The 20,897-nt window shown below is 39.6% G+C and overlaps 1 protein-coding gene and 1 long non-coding RNA gene across 3 annotated transcripts in view; one reads left to right on the forward strand and one right to left on the reverse strand.

Annotated features, from left to right (window-relative positions):
• The window catches only part of cntnap2a (contactin associated protein 2a), a 351,650-nt gene that overhangs the window by 163,122 nt on the left and 167,631 nt on the right, over positions 1 to 20,897 (reverse strand). For both annotated transcript variants that reach the window (XM_032503457.1, XM_032503458.1), the window contains exons 3-4: positions 19,617 to 19,810; positions 1,781 to 1,925 (exon numbers count right to left, since the gene is read on the reverse strand). In XM_032503457.1, the coding sequence (XP_032359348.1) occupies positions 1,781 to 1,925; positions 19,617 to 19,810 (339 nt within the window). The remainder of the gene's footprint in view (positions 1 to 1,780; positions 1,926 to 19,616; positions 19,811 to 20,897) is intronic.
• LOC116671980 (uncharacterized) overlaps positions 18,469 to 20,897 on the forward strand; it is a 10,327-nt gene continuing 7,898 nt past the window's right edge. The window contains exon 1 of the long non-coding RNA XR_004327435.1: positions 18,469 to 18,480. This is a non-coding gene — a long non-coding RNA (uncharacterized LOC116671980). The remainder of the gene's footprint in view (positions 18,481 to 20,897) is intronic.

Consider the following 20,897-nt stretch of genomic DNA (forward strand, 5'->3'; position numbering starts at 1 on the left):
CATATTTCATTTAAACAGATCCATAGCAGAAACATTTGCAAAACCATTTTAATATCTGACACATTGTTTGAAGACTACTGACAAGTCGTGGGAGAAGCTGCAGAACAAATAAATCAAATCTACATCAAATGTAGTCTTGATTCCTTTTAAGTACTTACTTTTACAATTCACAAGCTAGTAACAAACTAATGGCAGTTAAAAAGCCTACTTGGATCAAACTCAATTTTCCAACTTTTTCTGTTGTCTGAAATCAACTGTTACCCGTTTCTGAAAATACTTATGAATAAATAGTATAGACTGTGTTTCAGGTATGTTGGTCAGTCCGGCATCAAAAAATGAATTTCACTCAAACACAACCCCGCTGGTGATTGACATCTAGCTGAACTGTTGTGTAAGCCATTGACCGTTCTTACTTTTCTTTCTCTAAAGTTGAGAAATAGATCTTATTGTGTCTAACTTAAATACCATGTTTTGGAAATGTAAGTACTGTATTTGGAAACGTAAGTAAATAATGCTGATAAAATATGAAACGATCTGTGCAGGCCCTATACTGCTGGCTACCTGACTCAGTGTTTCTGCATTGGACTGAGGCTATCCATGCTTATCTTGTTGTATTGCAGTCTGAAATCTGGAAAATAAATATATCTTCTCTACCTTCTTTATTGTCACTGCAAAGCATAACAGCATTATTATGGTGAACATGCAAGACACTCCTTTACGTTGGAAGTGGCCTAAAATAAAATGTGCCTTTAAAACAATGTGAGATTAAATAACAAGGCAGATGTTCCCAAGTCAAATTTGGTTTCCAGTTTATATAGTTCAAATTAAGATTTATCATATTCAAGAATACAAGGATAGAAGCTATTCTGGTTAAAAACTGCAACAGCTACAACTTGACTTTATAGCACAAAAGCATTCACACAGAAGTGAATTATTTCCCTGTCAAAGTTGTTTGTGAGCGCAGGAATGTTTATGTTGGAGGGGACAGGTGATGGATATAAACTTAGAGTGGGTTAGATTTCTGTGTTTTATTGTTCTGTGCATCTGTGCATACGAGTTTGCATCTGTGTGTGTGTAGTACCAAATCTTGTCATCCATATCATTACTGACTTGCTTTTCTTTGAACATGGGAAGAAAATGAAACAAGGGAAATATAATCAAAGGGTATTGAGGGCTGACTGGAATGCAATACATACCCTTGTTTTCTCTCACACAGACACACACACACACACACACACACACACACACACACACACACACACACACAGCGTAATCACATCTGAGTGAAGGATGTACGTGTGTCACTTACAACAGTAATTTATGCAGAGTCCTAATTGAAAATTGTTATCAAAATCAATTTGGCAGCCTTTAATAGGATGAGCGCAAAGAGATTGCAAGAAAGTCAGTTCCCTGAGTGATACATTTGTTTGAAAGCGAAAGACTTGTGCTTGTGTGCGTGTGTGTGTGTGTGTGTGCACACATCTGTATGTGTCTGTCAATATGTAGCTGTACTCTGCATATATCTGCACATTTGTGTGTGTGTGTGCGCGTACGTGAATGCGTGCAATCATGTCCAGGCAGGTTTTATCACTGAGTTTGTTTTCGATTCCTAAACAGAATTAGCTCGTAATGAAATAAAACCCATTGTGACATGATTGGAGCTGACTAACCATCATTATGCTCTCCCAATACATCTTGTTGGAAATACTAGACAAAGTATTGGAGTAAATATACGTGACAGAAGTATATTTAGTTTCTGTGTGTGTTCGTCTCCACTCACAGTAGGAGCAGCCATATACTTCTAGGCGCAGACCAATACGTCCCTCCTCGCTCCAGTCCAGCGGGACGAGCCTCAGGAAGCGCGCCACAATTCCCTGCTGCAGCTCATGGCGAACGGAGATCCTGAGTTGGAGTTCCCGAGAGGCCTGTGAACACGGAGCGCGCACACACACACACACACACACACACACACACACACACACACACACACACACACACACCACACACACACACACCAACCACACACACACACACACACACACACACACACACACACACACACACAGAAATTAAATACATCAAAGCCACAAGCCTACAGTCAAACAAGCAGCTTCGGGACTAGGAGCAAGATTATTTGTTACACTCACCACATCCTCCCCTAAAGGTGCACACTCACAAAACATACACAATAATTATGAGTCTACATATCTAATATAAGACAATCTTACTGCAGGGGATTTGAAGAGGAAATCGCATATTGTATTCAACCTCAAAGTGGATGTAAGAAAGTCCCTGTTCACATCGTCCCATATTTAAGCTGATTTCTGGGTCCCAATAGATTGGCAGGGGCTTGTGGCTGATGAGGTTTGTAGTTTCTTGTCATATTGGCACTGCGTTCTACACATTCAGTTATTGCAGTTTCTGAAATGTCAGCCTCGAGAAAACACTATTATGTATTTGTTTTACTTTGTAAGAAATCACATCAAAACACCTACACATTCCTCACATGCAGCTTTAAAGAACACAATTTAACTTTAAGAATTCCTGCTGTGTCTGGTGTATGGCAGCAGTTCACCAACAAATTCATAGTCAGCTAACAACAAAAAGGCAGCAACAATAAAGTGATATGGACCTAAGGACACAAGGCGAAATTAGCTAATTTGTCAATTCTTCTTTATCAGAAATGCAATGACAGCAGTACACTAAAAGAACACATTAACAGTGAGGGGGTCACTCTTAAAATCTTCAGCAAAGCTGAGGTTTCACTCCATGGGTTTCATTCTTGTTGTGATGGGATTATGACTTTCTCTTAATTTCTGCATTGCTGTAATTCATATTAAACTGGCCTACAAAGTAAAGCAATGGCATAGATAAATCTTGTTAGAGAGGGGTAACTGAATTTATAAATGTAGCATGTATGCATTTTTGTTCACACAATAGAAATAAAAGCTTAGCAGAAATCTAACATAGACAGGTATCAGAGGGGCATTTTTGAGGCTCTCTCTACAGTTCTAGCAGTCCAAATTGATCCAGACCTCCTTCTGTCACTGCTTGGAATTATTACCGAGGGGATACAGGTACGTAAAGGTACCTGAAATTCGGTTCCCGGTACCCAACGGTACTTTGCCTCTGTGATTACAAAAAAATTATTTCAGTTGTTAAAATAATTCCAAACCTATTTACTTAGAACAATATGTTATTTATTTAGAATATTTTACCATGCCAGCAATGAAACAAAACTAAAAATAAAAACACCTCCCTCTCTCCTCCCAAACCTGTTCCTACAACCTATTAAATTGAATACTTATTTCTTATCCACTGTAACTTTTATTGTTGTATTTGCATATTATAATATTTTAGCCTGTTTTATTTTCATCATGACTGTTTTTAACTGCTTTTAATGTTTCATGTAAAGCACTTTGAATCGCCTTTTTGCTGAAAGGTGTTGTTCAAATAACGTTACCTTGCCTGTCAGTCATTCCCCAGGGCATAGAAACCACTGTTGTGCCTGCTTGTCTAGAGAAAGTAGGCTCGTTCAAGATGAGTCAGATCTGCGCAGAATCGATCACCGGCGATCGGCGCCCGTTGCATGCCGGTTAGATTTGTGTCCAACTTGATCCCGACTTGCTCTGACGTCATGCACACGTGGGCAACGGAAATCTCACGAGAGCAAGGCGGCCGCAGGTCTGAGACGCAGGCGGCGCAGTTGCTTTTCACCGACTGCAAGAGCCAGGCGGACCCAGAGCATGCTGGGAAACGCCGGCTTCTCAGCTGATTTGACACCTGATTGGTTCACAATCGACTGAACATGATGACGTTTTATATGAACTTTTTACTGTTTTTGAATCAGAGGGATTTTTAATTACTATTTGTCTGATTTAAAGACTTATTCTGTACAGAACACACGTTGTGTGGCTGATAGTGACGTTTAGAAGTCAAAGAGACTAAATCCGTTCAGATCACTGATCATTTACAGTCTGTTGTTAATTAAAATCAGCAACAGATTGCATGTAAAACATTTCGAGAGCAACTCTGTCATAATTAAAACAACTAGAGACCGTATACCAGCTGATATGCAGGTCTGATTATATTTTACTAAATCAGAATTGCACCACAATGTTTTTGTCACTTCCTGTCCAGCCTGAAGGCTGCTGGAATCGGCTGAAAACTGTCCGACTTTACCGCAGCTTTTTGTCCCCGCCCCCGGCTGCTGCCGCCTGCTCTCGTCCACATTACAGATGAGGCGCAGTTCATCTCGAACGAGCCTACTGTAACGTCAACAGCACCGCAACCTCTGAGGTGAGTCAGGCCTGCAAAGAATCGATCACCGGCGATTGTCGCCCGTTGCATGCCGGTTAGATTTGTGTCCAACTTGATCGCAACTTGCTCTGATGTATTGCACATGTAGGCAACAATAATCTCACGAGAGCAAGGCGGCCGCAGTTCTGAGACGCAGGCAGGGCAGTTGCTTTTCACCGACTACAAGACCCAGGCGGACCAAGAGCATGCTGGGAAACGCCGGCCTCTCAGCTGATTTAACAGCTGATTGGTTCAGAATCGACTTAACATGATGACGTTTTCTATAAACTTTTTATTGTTTTAGAATCAAAGGGATTTCATGATTTAAAGTTCTGTACAGAACACGTGTGGCTGATTCGAGTCGCAGTTCATCTGGAACGAGCCAATCATTTCACAGTGAAAGGTGTCTGCGTGAAGTTTTGAAAAACTGTAACCACACTTGCAACCACTTTACCGGCATCGCCATGTCTCACGGTGACTTCAACAAAACTATAACGTGTGTGTGTGGGTCGGACCTATGCTCTCTGTGAATGTGCAGAGATGACATATAAGCTTGCGCTTGCGCTTGCGCTCGCTCTCGCTCTCGCTCTCGCTCTCAAATTTCACACCGTTTGATTTTACGTGAACCAATACTCGGTAGTACCAACGTATATCTGTGTATCTGCTCCGGAGGGCTGCGGACACCGGAGCTGTGCCGGAGTCGGAACGCAGCTGTTCCGCAGTTTGTGAAAATACATACATTGACTTTAATGGAAACCTATTGATCTGCAGCCGTTCCGCAACCAGTGGAATTTGGGAGTAATTGTGTCAGCATATGATTTATAGGTCTAATGCATCTTTGGCCTAATTGTAAATAAGTCCTTTATTATTGTTTTCTGAATGTTGCGCTACATAGGTAACATAGTTTAAGCCTACCCTTTTCTGCATCTGGATCAACAAAATTCATATATACAGATGGTTGTTCAGGCTGTAGTGTTCTATTTTTCCTTTTTAAAATAAAAAATATATATATTTTGAAAATTACAAATTGTGTGGGTATTTGTTTGGGCCTTAATTGTATGATAGCCTAAATATGAATCACAGACCAGGGCCAGATGAGCCCCAGATGTAAAATATGAGTTGGGGCTCTGGGCCAGATCCAGTACCACATGTCATGACATTAATAACTGTAATGGGCCAGTTCTGGCCCAGATGTGTCTCTGATCCGATATTCATACCTGTTCCGGTATTGGATCGTTGGAAAGGATGAGCCCAGCCCAGGTCCGTTTAGCGGAACTCTGCCAAATGCTATTGAAGACCTGGCCCAAATACATTTTGCTGTCTGGGTAATCATGTTGCACATTCCTCTAATAACCAAAGTCTTAATTCATGGAGTGACAGCAGAGGGGTTGGGTATGTGTTTTTTATTGTGTTTTAATTCTATGTACATTGTAAAATTAAATAAAAAGAAACTATGAAGAAGAAAACTAGACTACCGACAAAGTACTGTTAACAGAAAATGCTCTGTTTAACACAACCCCTTCTTTCAACTCCTCTTTTCTCATTTTCTTGCCTCTTCCCGCGCAGTGTCTCTTCCTTCACTTGACCTGGCACATGATGGGGAGGACCTCTAACCACCCGCTAATCCACCTCACCACAGTCCCTGAACTATTTTCTCCTCTCTGAAACAAGCATACACGTTACTACCACCCTGTTCCCCATGCTTTCTTATACCCACATATACACAAAACCGTTTACACAAACCATTTGGGAGAAGCATCATTGAAAGCCTAGCAGGTAACTAGACGAGAGCTAAACACTACACAGCCATGTGTTATTCTAGATAAGACATGAAGTGGGCAGGGCAGTGGGTGAGTGTGGGGAGAAAAAGACAGTCTGCTTTGAGCTGACTCCTCAGCGACCAGTCATGTACCCCTGAAGATACCTGCTATCTAAAAAGGAAGCGATGGTCAAGAGTTCACACTAAGCTCAGAACCACTGAACTTCTACTATGGCGGGGGAGTGGACATGAGGTGAGCAGTGCTTTTATCTCCTCTGCGCCTTTCCCCCTCTTTCATTTTTATCTTTATTTATCCAGAAAAGGTTAACTGAGCGCATAAACACACACACAATTTTTTTTATTAGCACCCTGCTTCAAATTCACACAGTTCCACATGAGTCAATGGGGAGACTTCAGTATACTTTAACTGCAGCGTCTAGTCTCTGCAGGTGCAAAGGGCCTTAAGATCTGGGTTAAGTGACTTGCTCAAGGGCAGCCATGCTGCTCACTCACACACTAACAACTGTTACATTTCTAGTTAATACAGGGTTCGTATTGGCCATGTCACATCGACAGATAATTTTAATTTAACAATACTTTAACAATAATTTAATTTTTTTATCATCAAATTCATGTTTATGAGCATATGGGGTAGCTTAATTTTTGGGGATTTTATTTATTTTCCCTGCATACTCAAAGCCAGATAGACTCATCCATGCATTTCTTGAGTCTCTGCATGCAGTTTGGATATATTCCTAAATTCATGGATCTTTGTGAGATCTAGACAGACAACTAGTGTGTCACCACTAAAACAATTTATACACAAATAATTGTAATTAACATTCAATTAATTTCCAGTTAATGGTGCACTTTTGACCAAAATCCATAAAAACAGAAGATATTCACAAAATGGCAGGTCAAAAAACGAAGAAACAAGATTAACAGGAACCGAGGGAAACAAATCAGGAAACTGTCCTCAAAACTGAAATCTTCTTTTAAACCTTCATGTTGTCCTCGGGTCAAATTGATCGGTTTTCCTATATCAATGTTCTTTTTAACTACCCAATTGTAATTACCCAAAATAACATGATTGAAACACTGTTTGGCAAGTACAAATCTCTTCTTTCATTAATTTATGGGGTGACTTATTCAATTTTATAGCATTTGAAAAACAAATTGAAGTGGTTTCTAAATAGTATTGAGTAAAAGTTGACATATTCTAGTCTGTGATTATCCATCAACATTCATTCTTTTAAGTTTGGTCAAAACAATTCCTAATTTCTGCTTTTCTAACTCAAAAAATACATATAATTTTCTATAAATGAGGTTTATTGACCATAAATTCCAAAAATAACTGTAAACTGGAATGACTAACTTAGTGTTTCGTAGTGTTGAAAACGTCAAAAAAAGTGACAAACATTGAAAAAAGGGACAAAAATGTAAGAAAAAGTTAAAAACATTGATAAAAAAGCGTCAATAAAAGTGTTGATTTTCCAATTTTGTCAGGAAGACAACACAAGGGTTAATCGCTGAGGCTAGTGACAAACGTTGGAGCAGTTGGTACTTTTCTCAGATTTTCTCTCCAAAACTCATCTCTCTTTTCTCTTTCCCTGTCAAATCTCTTAAGTCCTCTTTCATATCTTGTTCTCTCTATTGCATATTCGTCCTACCCCATAATGTTTCCAAGATGCCTGTGGTCCTGGCTCAGGATTTGAAGTACAAAAAGCACAAATGCATCAATCTGCATGCACACAGGGAGCAAACATACACACAACCACCTGCACACTATCTTGGCTTTTAAAACCTTTATGGCAGCGTTAAAACCTAATACCCCCCCCCCCCCCCCCCCCCCCCCCCCCCCCCCCCCCCCTTAAGCTCATTTCATAGTTTTAAACTCAAAATACTGCATATCTGCTGAGGCTGACTGCATGCAGAAGCCTTTACTTCTTTTTCTCCTGCCGATACTTTCCTCTCCTTGCCCGTCAAGGTATGAGAGATAGAAAGGGTTACAAAGAGAGGGAACAAAACCATTTTTCGGCTCCACCCTAAAGCTCCTTCACCGTTTTTCCGACTTCCTTTTTTTTTTATTCTCTATTGTGTTCATCCCGCTATTCTGCACTTATCTGTGCTTGGCTGAATGAACAGCTCAGTTCAAAGTCATTGCTATGCAGAGCGGAGGGTAGAAGGTAGGATAGGGCAGAAAGGAGGAGGATGAAGACGAGGAAAAGTTGTGGATGCTGAAAACCTCTCAAAAGGCTGCTTAGTCAACCATTTAATTCCCTCTCCTCCAAAGTCAAATCATTAACCAGCAAACCAATGAGTAATTGGGAATTTGTGTGTGTGTGTGTGTGTGTGTGTGTGTGTGTCACTTCATTTTGTGTATATGTGTAACTGTTTATGTCAGTGTATGGGTGTGTAGGCTAAGCGTCAGGCAACTTAAGAGCTTAGACACTTTGACGTTTTGTTTAATCAAGAACTGAGGTCATTTACGCCAACAAAGGCCACAAAGTGCCTGAGGCAACTTTGAGTTTTTACTCACTGTATGTATGCATGCGCGTGTGTGTGTGTGTGTGTGTGTGTTTACACACATGCTTTTATGGATAGGTGTGTTTCTCTCCACAGGTTTAAGCCTACAATTGATGTATGCTTGAACTATGCTTTATCTGTCAAATTACTTTTAAAAATGTCCTTTAGTATTCCATAAAGAAAAGGATATTTGGGAATCCTCTGTAGATTCAAACAGAAACATATTTACTCCTATTTGTTGTACTCCTGTGATGATATGCATGCAGTTACAAAATTTTAAAAACTGAAAATGGTGTTTTAAAAGTTAAAAATAGCAAAGTTAGTAAAGAAAACCTTGGATGAGAATCAAAACCGCACGGAGCTGTCACATAATTTAGGCAACCCATGAGATCAGTGGAGGAAAAGCAATGAGAGGAAACTTCGAAAACAAAAATAATGAGGGCCAGCCTGCCAGTGTCCTTGTTGGGCATTTGGGGTTGCTGTCATTCAAAAACAACAAGCCAATCACTTTATTACAGCTGGTCAACAAATACCCCCTGTGGTCTTCTCCCTCTCACACACACACAAAGATCACTTGCCATGTAAACAAGATTCACATGCATGTTGGCATGCTTGTGCCCATACACAAACCCGGGCATTCACACACACACACACACACACACACACACACACACACACACACGTGCATATACAGTTATTATCTACTTGCTCAGCAGCTGCTGCTCTCCCTCCTTCCTACACCTCAGTAACTAACCCTTTCTCCTTGGCAGCACTTTTTTTATTTACTGAATGTGCATCTGTCATTTCTGTCTGTGTTAGTGAATATCTATTTGTATGTGTGTGAGTGTGTGTCTGTGTTTGTGTGTCTCTGTTTTGACAGCCAGAGACAGACCTTTCCAGGGAACAGATCTCCAGATACTGAGAAACAACAAGTGAAAGCTATTTTCTGGTGTTTGCTTGTTGCTGCTGGACGCTTTGTTATACCAGCCCAGAGTAAGGGTCATTGTGTGTGCATGTGTGTGTGCTCCTTCCTAACAGAGGCAGGGGAAATCAGTCCAGCTTGGTCTGGTCTTTTGTTTTTATCGACAAGTAAACAGGAAAAAACAGAAGGGCCATAGAGAAATTTGTGTTTCTGTGAAGCCCTGTGGGTGGTTGTGTTTGTGTGAGTTTGTGCCTCTACTGTGCCAAGACAGGACAAACTGTAGTAATGCTAAATTTAAGTCATGAATCTTTAAAATGTTTAATAATCTTCTGTTTTCATTAAGAAGTGTAGGGACACATCACTGAGATGGTGTGTGAATGCCTAAAACACAGGCTTATTTGAGAAAACAGAGTCTGTTAGTAAAGCTACTGGCAGGTGTGGTAAATGACATGATGTTTTCAGAGAGAAACCCACTGTAACTCTTAAATGTTATACCAGCCTCAGACACTGCTGGGATCAAGTCAAGTCTCCCACTACAAAATAGCGCTACAACTTGTCCCATTAGACAAGTTAGCTCCTCTGTGTGGACATGGCTTCCTCCGCCCTCTTTCCAACAAACTAAAACAGTGTATGAATCCCCAAAGTGGAACATGTACCAACTTAAATATTTGACTATAGCTCCCATGGGCAGCTTTATGTTGTTTATTTCCCTTGCCTGAAACAATATGTCTGTGAAATATACAGGCCTTAATGAATACAAAAAGCTGTCTCAATGGGAGAGATTCTTCATCACCTCTGGCTAACCACTTCTTGACACTTGGTCACAGAATACAAATTCTGGGCTACACAGTCAATCAAACTTCCCACTAAGAGTGGAGACCACAACCAAGTTCTGCAGCAGGCAAAAGCTATATGTGCTTTTTATCTGGATCTATGGCTCCATATGGGCTGAATGAGGAACTTCACCTGTGTTGTATCCTGTAACGTTTTCTCATTGTCGACTGCTCTCCCTATCCCTGACAGTTCCTTGTTATTAATAAAAATATAACCTGACAATATGTTATTTCTTTAATGTCAGAGATGTTCATTGTATAACGTTTATCTTCCTCAGTTTTATTTGTGTTTAGTAGCTTTTGATATTGATATATTATTGTCCACACCTGCTTTGCTGCATCTTTTCCTACGGTCCTCCTCCATTTGAGGAAGAACACTGAGCTTAAACTGCTCAACACGTCGGCATGTTTCATAATGACCAGTTACAGTCCATCTTTTGATCTGTGCATGTTTGTGGATTCTCTGCATCAAATACTTTGATACTTATTTCAAATTTTTTTGTGCAAGCTCGTTGTGTCTGATGTTCTTTCTGAAGCTGGTACATTATTATAACCCTTTGTATCTGTCAGAGCCATGTGCCGCAGCGCTACCATTCTGTGCAGTCTCTCATTAACTGCTCTCACCTGCTAAGGGGAGCTCCCATAGAGCTGGTGACAAAGAGAACTGGAATCTGTTTCTTTGCTTCACATATATTATTAGCTGAAAAATGAGGAACACTTCCAGCAAATACTTTTCTGTACACTTTCATTTTGGAAAATTAATAACTGCAGAGTAATCGTAAGGACAAAAGGCCTACGCACAAATTAGGAAACATTTAAGCATCACACCATCATCAGTATTTCCCCAATAAATTCACTAAATCGTCATTGATGTGCAAAATATTCCCCTGCACTAAATCCAATGTCACACACACACACACACACACACACACACACACACACACACACACACACACACACACACACACACACACACAAACTCACTGGATTCTCATGGGCTTGGGGGGTGTCGCTGTAGCAGAAATCAGAAAGTCATTTAAATGGAGGGCCTTGCTGACTCAGCGTTTACATGGCGCAACATGTATTGGGAAATTGGAAGATAATTGCATGTGTGTGTTCTTTTTCCCAAGATTGAAGCACAATGTGAATGTCACTTCAAGAGTCTTGTATTGTCAGTCAGAGTGATAAATATATTCCTGTTGCACTCGACTGCTTTGTATGGCAACCAAAACACTGATGCATCAGCGTGTCCAAAAATAACACACACACACACACACACACACACACACACACACATGGGGAAAGAATAGAGCTTTAAGAGCCCATTACTCAGGCTGTGAACATTTGGCACCTTCTCTGCCCTCTGCTCACCAGGGACCAACACATTGATGGAGTGAAGTCTGCCTTCCTAGCTCGGTTATAAAACCTCACAGACCACATGGAGCTAAGTTGCTGTGTTCTTGTGTGTCTATATGTGTGTGCATGCTAACAACTCATTATTTTTGAGTGTATGTGTGTTTTTACAAAATGCTTGAGGCGGCCAACCTTTTCACACTTATTCATGTTTGACTCCTCCTCGAGAACAATTTGAAAAGAGGCAAGTTGTATTCAGCAAAATTAGTTAGACAGATGCCACTCCTCACCAACTAAAACCAAATAAAACCTTTTTTAATTGTTTATTAGGGCACCACCTGTGCACTGTTAATATAAAATACTGAGACAGTATTCTGTCTGAACTTTTCATGCCTTGTCCACTGCCACAAGTACAATGTCCATGACATTCCTTTGAACATTTAATAGCAGCCACTCAAGTGGCACCACAAGAGACTTCCATGACTCACTGGGAAGTGTCCTCACTATCTGTTTTAATTCATCATCTTCGTTATTCACACTCAGCTATTTTTAATTTCCATACAACTCTTATCTGGAATGGTGTGAAGTGACATTAAAGAGGCTGACGTTCAAGTCCTGTGAAGTCACTGCAGCGGATTAAGATATAGAGCTGAAAGTTAGAGGAGACTTTAAAATCAATGTAGATTCAAAAAAACTTACAAGTCATCTACATGACTGTGAGTAATGTGTTACTCTGTGGTTTGATTAGCTAAATTCAAACATTTTGGACTTTAATGCTGGCTGTAATCATTCATTTACAATGGCCAACGGCAATTGGTCGGCAGTAGTCATTGAGAGTGTGTGTGTGTGTGTGTGTGTGTGTGTTTGTGTGTGTGTGTGTGTGTGTAGCACATCGCTTTGGAATGGCGCTGCTGGAAGACATCTGTGCAGGAAGAAGCTGTGCGCCAGGAAATGGAACTCAACCGTGTCGCAGAGACAAAGCGACAGCACCGCAAGGAAAAAGAGAAAAGGCTCCTCCACCACTCAACACCTCCACTTTTCCCTGCCCACACTGCACCAAAAACATGTAGCTTGAGGACAGTCATACTCGTCTTGAGTTACCACCGATGATGTTGATGACCATAGTGTGTGTGTGTGTGTGTGTGTGTGTGTGTGTGTTTGTTTTAATGCATGTGGGTGCTCGGTTGCCTCTTTTAGCAATTTATGTGCTGGGTCAATGTGAGTCAGGATCAAAACAGGAGGATAATATCTATCAATACACACATCAAACTGAATGCTAAACCTCTTAAAGATCTTGCATTAATATCAAATGATTGCACCTCCTTTCCTCTGACATAAATAATCTCCTTTGATCCCCCTCTCCAATCCGTTTTATCAGCTGGTACCAGTTTCTGTTTGGGTGGAAGCTACGCATCATCTCCATCTGCGACTTGACTCATTACATCACAACTTGGATACCACTGGATTGAGCTCAACAATGCATGTATGAATGTAGTGTGCTTTTACACATTTTGTAATATATTTCCTATTAAGAGAGGAAACAAGCACAAGTATACTTTGACTGAACAACAATGGCTGTTTGTTTCTCACAGGGTCATTGATGTGAAGCACCACTTAGATAGAACCACTAAGGCTGTGCATGTGGTCAACTTCTGACCATAGTAGGAGTATGTGGTTGAATTTAGGGTTGGTTTAATTGATTTTAAGATGAGTTATTGAAAGGCCATCATTATTAAAACATTTAAGGCTTTTCTTAACAGCAGTGGCATTGAATGTGGTTGCTGCTAGATTGTGCAGCTATAATTAGAGTAAAGAAATTAGTCAAATATTTCTTTTTACATAATATCTCCTCTTCTCCTACTTCTGATAATATCGGAGTGAAGCCAACACTTCATTCTATCTCCCACTCACATAGACATGATTTTTAGTCAGAAGCTTCACAGGGAAAGGAAAATATTCCATGCCAGACTAATCATTGGTGAAGCTTTAAAATATATTTGCAATATGTTAGTTCCAAAAATTAAAACATATACATGGAAAGCATAGCAAATACAAAGTGAAACAGTGTAGTCGCACTTCTGCTGAGATCTGGAGCACCCCTCCCAATCACTCAATTACAAGCTGACATTTAGCAGGATGCAGATTCACTTCTACACGTTCGTCCTTCATAACACAGGGGTCTCCACAGAATATTCAAGTATGTTGGAGGCATGTGCCTAAGTGCATTCTAATATAGTGTATGTAATTCATGCTAAATTGCACAAAAAAGAGCTGTTGGGTCTTCCAGTGGCCCAGTAGTTACTGAAAGACGGTAGTGTGTCTTTGTAACCAAATGGCCCTGAGAAACACTTGAAACTAGTTTGTTGTTATACATGTTTGTTTTGTAGTTATACAGCTATACATATAAAATAAATAATATATATAATATAATACAATCTTAATAAGCAACATGCAAGATTTTCTGAGCACTCTCTTTTTAAACTAACTAATTTTATTCATGTTTCTATGCTTTGGTGTTGTCTTTCTTGTCCTATGCACTAATGTACACTTACTTCACTCCTAATGTAAGCCCCTCTAGATAAAAGTGTCAGCCAAATGCCAAAATGGAAATGCACAAGACACTTAATGTCTGTATTTAATCAGATGCAAAAACGCGGAAGGCAAAAACATCGCTCAAGTTTAAAAATACACCACTGCACTTTTATTCCTATGGTTGCTTTTCTTTCTCAGTACTGACTGGGAAAATCAGAGATAAATAAATCAAGTTGTAATTTAAAAAGAAAAAGAAAAAAAGAAAGCCAGGGGCAGCCTCCCGCTCCCCCAGTAGAAGCGTGTGCCCTATGTAGAGTTAGGAAAAAGATGACAATATCAGTGTTTTTGGAAGAAACTAGTAGCCTGAAATAATGCTGGAATCAGACGTTTGGTGGTACTGTTAAGGTGGAATACAGAGCTGTGGAGACACAACAGTGTATGGAGGAGGAGGAGGCCACCAGAGCTTTGTTTCAATCACAGCTGACAGAGAGGCCCTGTGTCTGGGGTGACCTGCTCCGCGGCTGGTGACAGGTAGGATGTCTATCACACACATGCAGAGTGTGTATGCAATCTAGCCCTATGCTGTCTACACACCTTATATCAGGTAAAGGCAACCGTAATATAACATAAATATAGAGACATTTACAATAATACATTACGGAAAAGAAACCAGTCCCATTGCAGCACTTTTGGGCAGCAGGAATTTATGCCAATGTCCAAAAATAGACCAACAATCACATATAGGACTATATGGTAGCACTGGTTGTGCTAGTTTATTGGATACATACATTACTGCCAAATGGTGTACATGCAGCTTCAAGCTTCTCATCCACATTAATAAACATTAATCTGACAGTGGGAGACGGGGCCTGCTGGCATTATCTGAATAAGAGTTATGGTAAACAAGTGTGTAGAAGGAAAATGTGACTTTAAATGTTTGTTAAGTTAATTGTGTTTTAATGTGCAGTCAGACTGAGAATGTTTTTTTTTTTCCTGTGCTTTCACACAATTGACTACACTTCACATTTTGCTTTAATGTTCCCACCGAGACACACATTACATCATGATGCGTTAACTGTGTCACCAAAGTCTGAAACTTAAACTGACAAAAGACATTTAGCTAATTATTTGAATGGTTTGCAAGACCTTTCTAAGATGCACGTTCTGTCATTTCTTTTGCTACTGTTTTTTGAGTATTGGTTTTCAGAGGATGCTGAAGTAAGTACATCTGTAAATCTTTATTTTTTTTATTTTTGCCATCTTTGCCAAAGTGTAATTTAGCAAACAAAAAATGAATACTGGTAAAATACCCACTGAAATTAAACAAACAAATAGGATATTGTTTTCAGCGTTACACAACAAGTCATAGAATTCATCATTAAGGTCTAACACATTAAATTTACCTCCTAAAACCTTTTTTAAGAGATTTGAAACCTGAGTCTTTGCATTTGCTTTTCGTCCTCTTCTTCTCTTTTGAAACATTCCTACTGTTTAAAGTGCATTACTGCCAGCCACTATTACCAACCTCTGCTGAGGGCAGGACTGCTAATTAACATGTTGCTTTTTACAAAACTAGTTAAAAACTCCACTCCCCATTTACTGTAGTAGTTCAATGAGAACTCAAGAAATTATCCATGCACAAATCCATTGCATCTTCCATTACAGCCAATAAGTGTTCCCCTGTACGTATGATTATTGTCTAACTGATTAATTAAAGTATCCAAGTATTGACAGTCTCTTAGGCTTTGTCCTCTGATCGACCAGTTTTAATTATAGCAGGGATTTTTCAATGTCCTTTGACTCATCAGTGGTACATTAGTGAGGCATTCAAAACATTACTTTTCACAAAACCAATACTGCAGTTGCCAGGCTTTAATCAATATCCTTCCCAGTGAATCACAGTCACAACAGTTAAGCTAGCATCGACACTGTCGCTTTGACTGAAAGTTGCCCTCTCAGTTTGCCAGTGAAAGAGTGAAGTCATCAGTGTGGAGTAACGGCAGGTGGTGATTGGTGACAAAATGTTCCTGAATAGAATCGTCATGTATAAGACTGCAGGACAGGTGGCTTTCTCTCTGGGGATCGCTGTGTGAACCCTCATCCAGTGGTGAATGGGATTGAGCCGAATGTGATTGAATGGGCTGAAACAGGGCCTGATAGTAGCTGTGTGTGTGTCTGTGTGTGTGTGTGTGTGTGTGTGTGTGTGTGTGTGTGTGTGTGTGTAACATTAAGTTGGCTGTAGCAACCTACCATCCCAACCCCGTCCCTTTAATCAATAGAACTGATAGCTCCAATATTATCACCACTTACACACACACACACACACACACACACACACGCACAAACAGGTCTATTTTTTGCCTTAGTAGGAGTAGCAGTATGTGTGCATACGTGTGTGTTCATTAATGTAGATTGCTTGCTGCAATCCCAAAGCCTCTTTGAAATACAAGAGACAGAGAGAAACAAATGGCTCCAGTTTTGTTTGTTACTGCAGTGGGGGTTATTGATGGTATATGCCTAGCTTAAAATGATTGGCTCTGTATTTGTTTACATAAGCAATATTAAGCAATATTTTTGAATTACACTGGCAATAAATTAAAAAGCAATATATATGTCCTACATTGAGGCAAAAAAAGTTGGCAATAGTTACAAATACATCCAAGATGAATGTGTTTTGGAGTTTTTGCAGAAATATTAGAGGCAATACATCAGGGTTAATGCAGCACACAAAAACAACAGCTTAATTTACTTTCAACTGTAAGTGATCCATATTTGTCACTGCATCCAGGCTTACAGTACTAAAAGAAAGAATAATGATGACGCTTTTCGAGGCTGAATGCAGAGCTTAATATCATAGCAGCAAACAAAAATGCACACATAAGGAAACACAGTGTTCACATCTATGAAAACACACACAAACTAGAGCTCTTAATAATGTGGCTGGTGAACAAGATTCTTTAGATCTTCTCATAGTGTAGGTGTGCTGGTGTACATAAATCTTCATTGAGGCTCTATGCCTTTTAGAAGACATGCCCACTGCCCACACAGAGTTTTCTTTCCATGTAAGAGGGGTTAGTGTTAATTCAAAGATACTGTGCCTGGAATTATGCCTGCTAGTTAACACTTTGTTAAGCTTGTGTACCCTCAACAATCAACAAGCTGCACCAATAAAATGCTTACTTGTATGTTATACTATTAGGCATGTTAATGTCATAATTAGACCATTGTGTTGTGTCAGAGTGGCTGCTACGAGAGCAAGCATTGGACTTCACCTACCTTTAATAACACTAGCAGGAAAGCCAATTTACCTGTCAGTGTATACTAACCCCAGATTAGTAAAAGTACATCTCTTGAACTGGAGATGTGTGTAAAAATGCTTTATGTAATAACAATGCATTTTGTAGTAGTATGTAAAATGTCAAAATGCAACACATTTTCCCTTCATTATGCAATTACACCTGCATTATGTAATAATCGGCCGCATTTTGTAATAAAAACTCTGAACGCAATATGGTATAAATTTCTCCGCATTGTTCTTAAAAAATGTGGGGGTCGGACTTGTTTTCATGAAAATGTAACAATATGGGGCATTATGTAATAACAAACCAAAATGGATTTCTTTATTCATTTTTTGTGACAATGTTGACATTGTTTAGGACATGTTTATTTTATGAATTCTAGCACGAATCATGTATCATGGCATGCTATATGATATTTATAATATTGTTGGCATGGTAATTATGTTTCAACAATTCTAGACTTCAAAGTGACTGGTCTCCCTGTACACAATATCTGTCAATCATGGTTTAGACAATACAGATCCCTTTTCTTCCACAGTCTCACTGGAGCATTTTGTTGCGTTCTTGAGTCACCCTGAATAATGCTAGAATTCATAAAATAAACATGCCAATGTTATAAAAAATGAATGAAGACATCCATGTTGGTTGGTAATTACATAAACACTCACATTTTGTAAGAACGGACGCATTATGTAATGATTCATTACAAAATTGCAGAAGAAATGTATAACATATTGCGTTGAGAAAATGTGTAACTACTTGACAATTATATTTTTTTTAGCATCTTGGGAAATAAAGTTTTTCTTATTGGATTCACTGTAACATTCTGTATCCAGTGATTTTTCAGAAACAGGTCAACAGGATCAGCTTTTTTTCCATTCTATCTGTTGTCAAGGCTTTTTTACCTCAACATAGATGCTTACACAGTACGTACTATATGCATGCTCTGTTTTTACTGTTTTTTTTACTTGGTTTTATTTCAATGTATGTTGCATGCAGTAATACAGTATGTCCTTGATGTTGTTTTGTCTACATTTGTATATCTTGTTTGTTAACCTCTTTGCAAAATCTGATACATTTACATCATATTGATGTTAATTAATGTGTTGACAATTACCAATAAAGTAAAGCCATGTAGAGTTCATACAGTATACCTAATGTTCTTGTAGCAGATCAGATCGATTGGAGAAACTAAAAATACATATCCTGTCTCCACCGGTGCAGATGAACAAGCAATCAGCCTCCTCACCTCCATGTTTTAGATTTATGCTGACTGCTGTGTCAACATTATTCATGACAGGGCTATTGTATTCTTCTCCTGTCCTCTCCCTGAAAGCCTGTCTGTTATCACCTGTCGCCCTTCACCATACAGCAACAGTGAATAGTGTGGGACATTACCCCATTAGCTAATGATTACAGATTGTCAGATGGCCCACTTAAGTGCTTGCTAACAGTGCAGTGACGGAGGTCTGTTGGTTTGGAATAAGAGACGTACGGTAAACGATAAAGCCACAGAGACAACACCACACAACACAATGTCAAGGGATAAAGTCATTGGGGAATAAGGTCTGTGGTCGACATATTACATTTGGTAAGAACTGAGGTAATTCATTGAATATTTATGTGAAACATGCTGTTGCACTCCCACACTTGGTTTTCTGCTCTGAGTTAAGTGAGGGTGAAAAACGAGCTTCACATTTTATTGATAATGACAAAAAAAAATTTAATTTATTTTTTTACCCAGTGTCATTTCATATACTTTTCTATCATAATACATTACATAATACATTACACAGTAACATTACATAATACACATATATATAGTATATATACTATTTGCCTTCTTACCAATCCTTTTAAAACATACATGTGTAGTTACAGAAACAGATATTTTTCCAGAACAACGCTATGTTATGCTAACAACTTTATATATGGTTATCTACAATCATAACCCAACAATCTAAAAAAAGCCAATTTATAGAGCTGATAGCCTGTGGCCATAGTTTACATGTGCGCGCGCACCCACACCCACACACGCGCAAGCACGCACAAAAGCATGCAAACACCCAAACATACACTTCTTATTCACTCACCCAAATGTTGCCGTCTTGGTGATATGGTTTCCAGTTCCTTCCTGTGTCGCTGTAGAGGAGACGATACCGCGTTGTCCAATCGGAGCTGCTGTAGCGGCCCTGCGTTGCTATGGCGCTCACCTGCTTTCTGGAACCCAGGTCCACTTGTAGCCACTGGTAATGGTCACTGTCCAGAGGTGACCACCCACCAGCACCTGCAGAGGTAGTGACATTTTATAATGAGTGGAAAGTCAAAGGTTGTCTTCAAATATCTTATATGCCTTCAACAGTATCTTTCTGTCTGTGGGGTAAAATGGACCTTGGTCTAATTAAAAGTAAGCAGTAGCAGGAAAGGTGTTTATTTATGCAGGCCGAGTTGCTGCTGTTCAGGGCAGATCAGCTCCTGGGTTCAAGACAGACAGAAAAACAGCATGGTCCCACCATAATGATGTTTTACAAAGACAATGTGGAGTTACACGGTTGTAGTCCTTCCTATTATTAATGGTCAGTGTGCAGGAGAGAGCAGCCCAGACATTTGATCCAAGGTACCTTTAAACTCCTTTTTTAATATTGGTATGCAAGACATACCTTAATAGGAGAAAAAAAAAAATGCTAAGTCTACTGTCACCCACATAACTACAGATATTGTTAGCCACAGCTCAAAGATGTAACTGGCCAAAAATGAAAGTCATATACACAAATTATATAATATACACTAAAACACAGCTCTGAAGTTGAATGTTTAAGATCTCCTATACAGGGTAGGTGCACTGAAGTTGGAAATCATTCTACTAAGGTAAACCTTTGCTTTGAAGAAAATGACCATTTCTGAAAAAATCGAAAAGGAGAGCATTTCAATGATATTTTCCCATGACTACAGAGTCGACTGTTGGAATAGTTGGCTGTGTTTGTATCATAATCCTCTCAGTGGCAGTCTGCGTCCTTGTGCCAGCCTCAGACCTCAGGGCTCTGCCTTCATTGCCAGACTCTTGTGTCCTCTAAAAGTTGCCCCTGTTCACACCTCAAGGTGTGTACCTGAGGCCGAACTCCCCCAAACCTTGCAGGTTAAATAAGCCTTAGGTTAAATGTTGTGGGTACAAAAGAGCAAGGTAACTGCTCGACAGAAAACAAAAATTCTGGACTGGATCCCACTGACCTAATTCCATCTGCCATTTGAAAAGACGTAATGCCTATATGGTATGTGTGTGGGAATACAAGAAAAAATGGATGCATGTGCATAAAACAGAAGTAGAGACTAGAGTGTGCACGTACACACACACACACACACACACACACACACAC

The sequence above is a fragment of the Etheostoma spectabile genome, chromosome 22, assembly GCF_008692095.1.
Source record: "Etheostoma spectabile isolate EspeVRDwgs_2016 chromosome 22, UIUC_Espe_1.0, whole genome shotgun sequence".
Classification (NCBI taxonomy): Eukaryota; Metazoa; Chordata; class Actinopteri; order Perciformes; family Percidae; genus Etheostoma; species Etheostoma spectabile.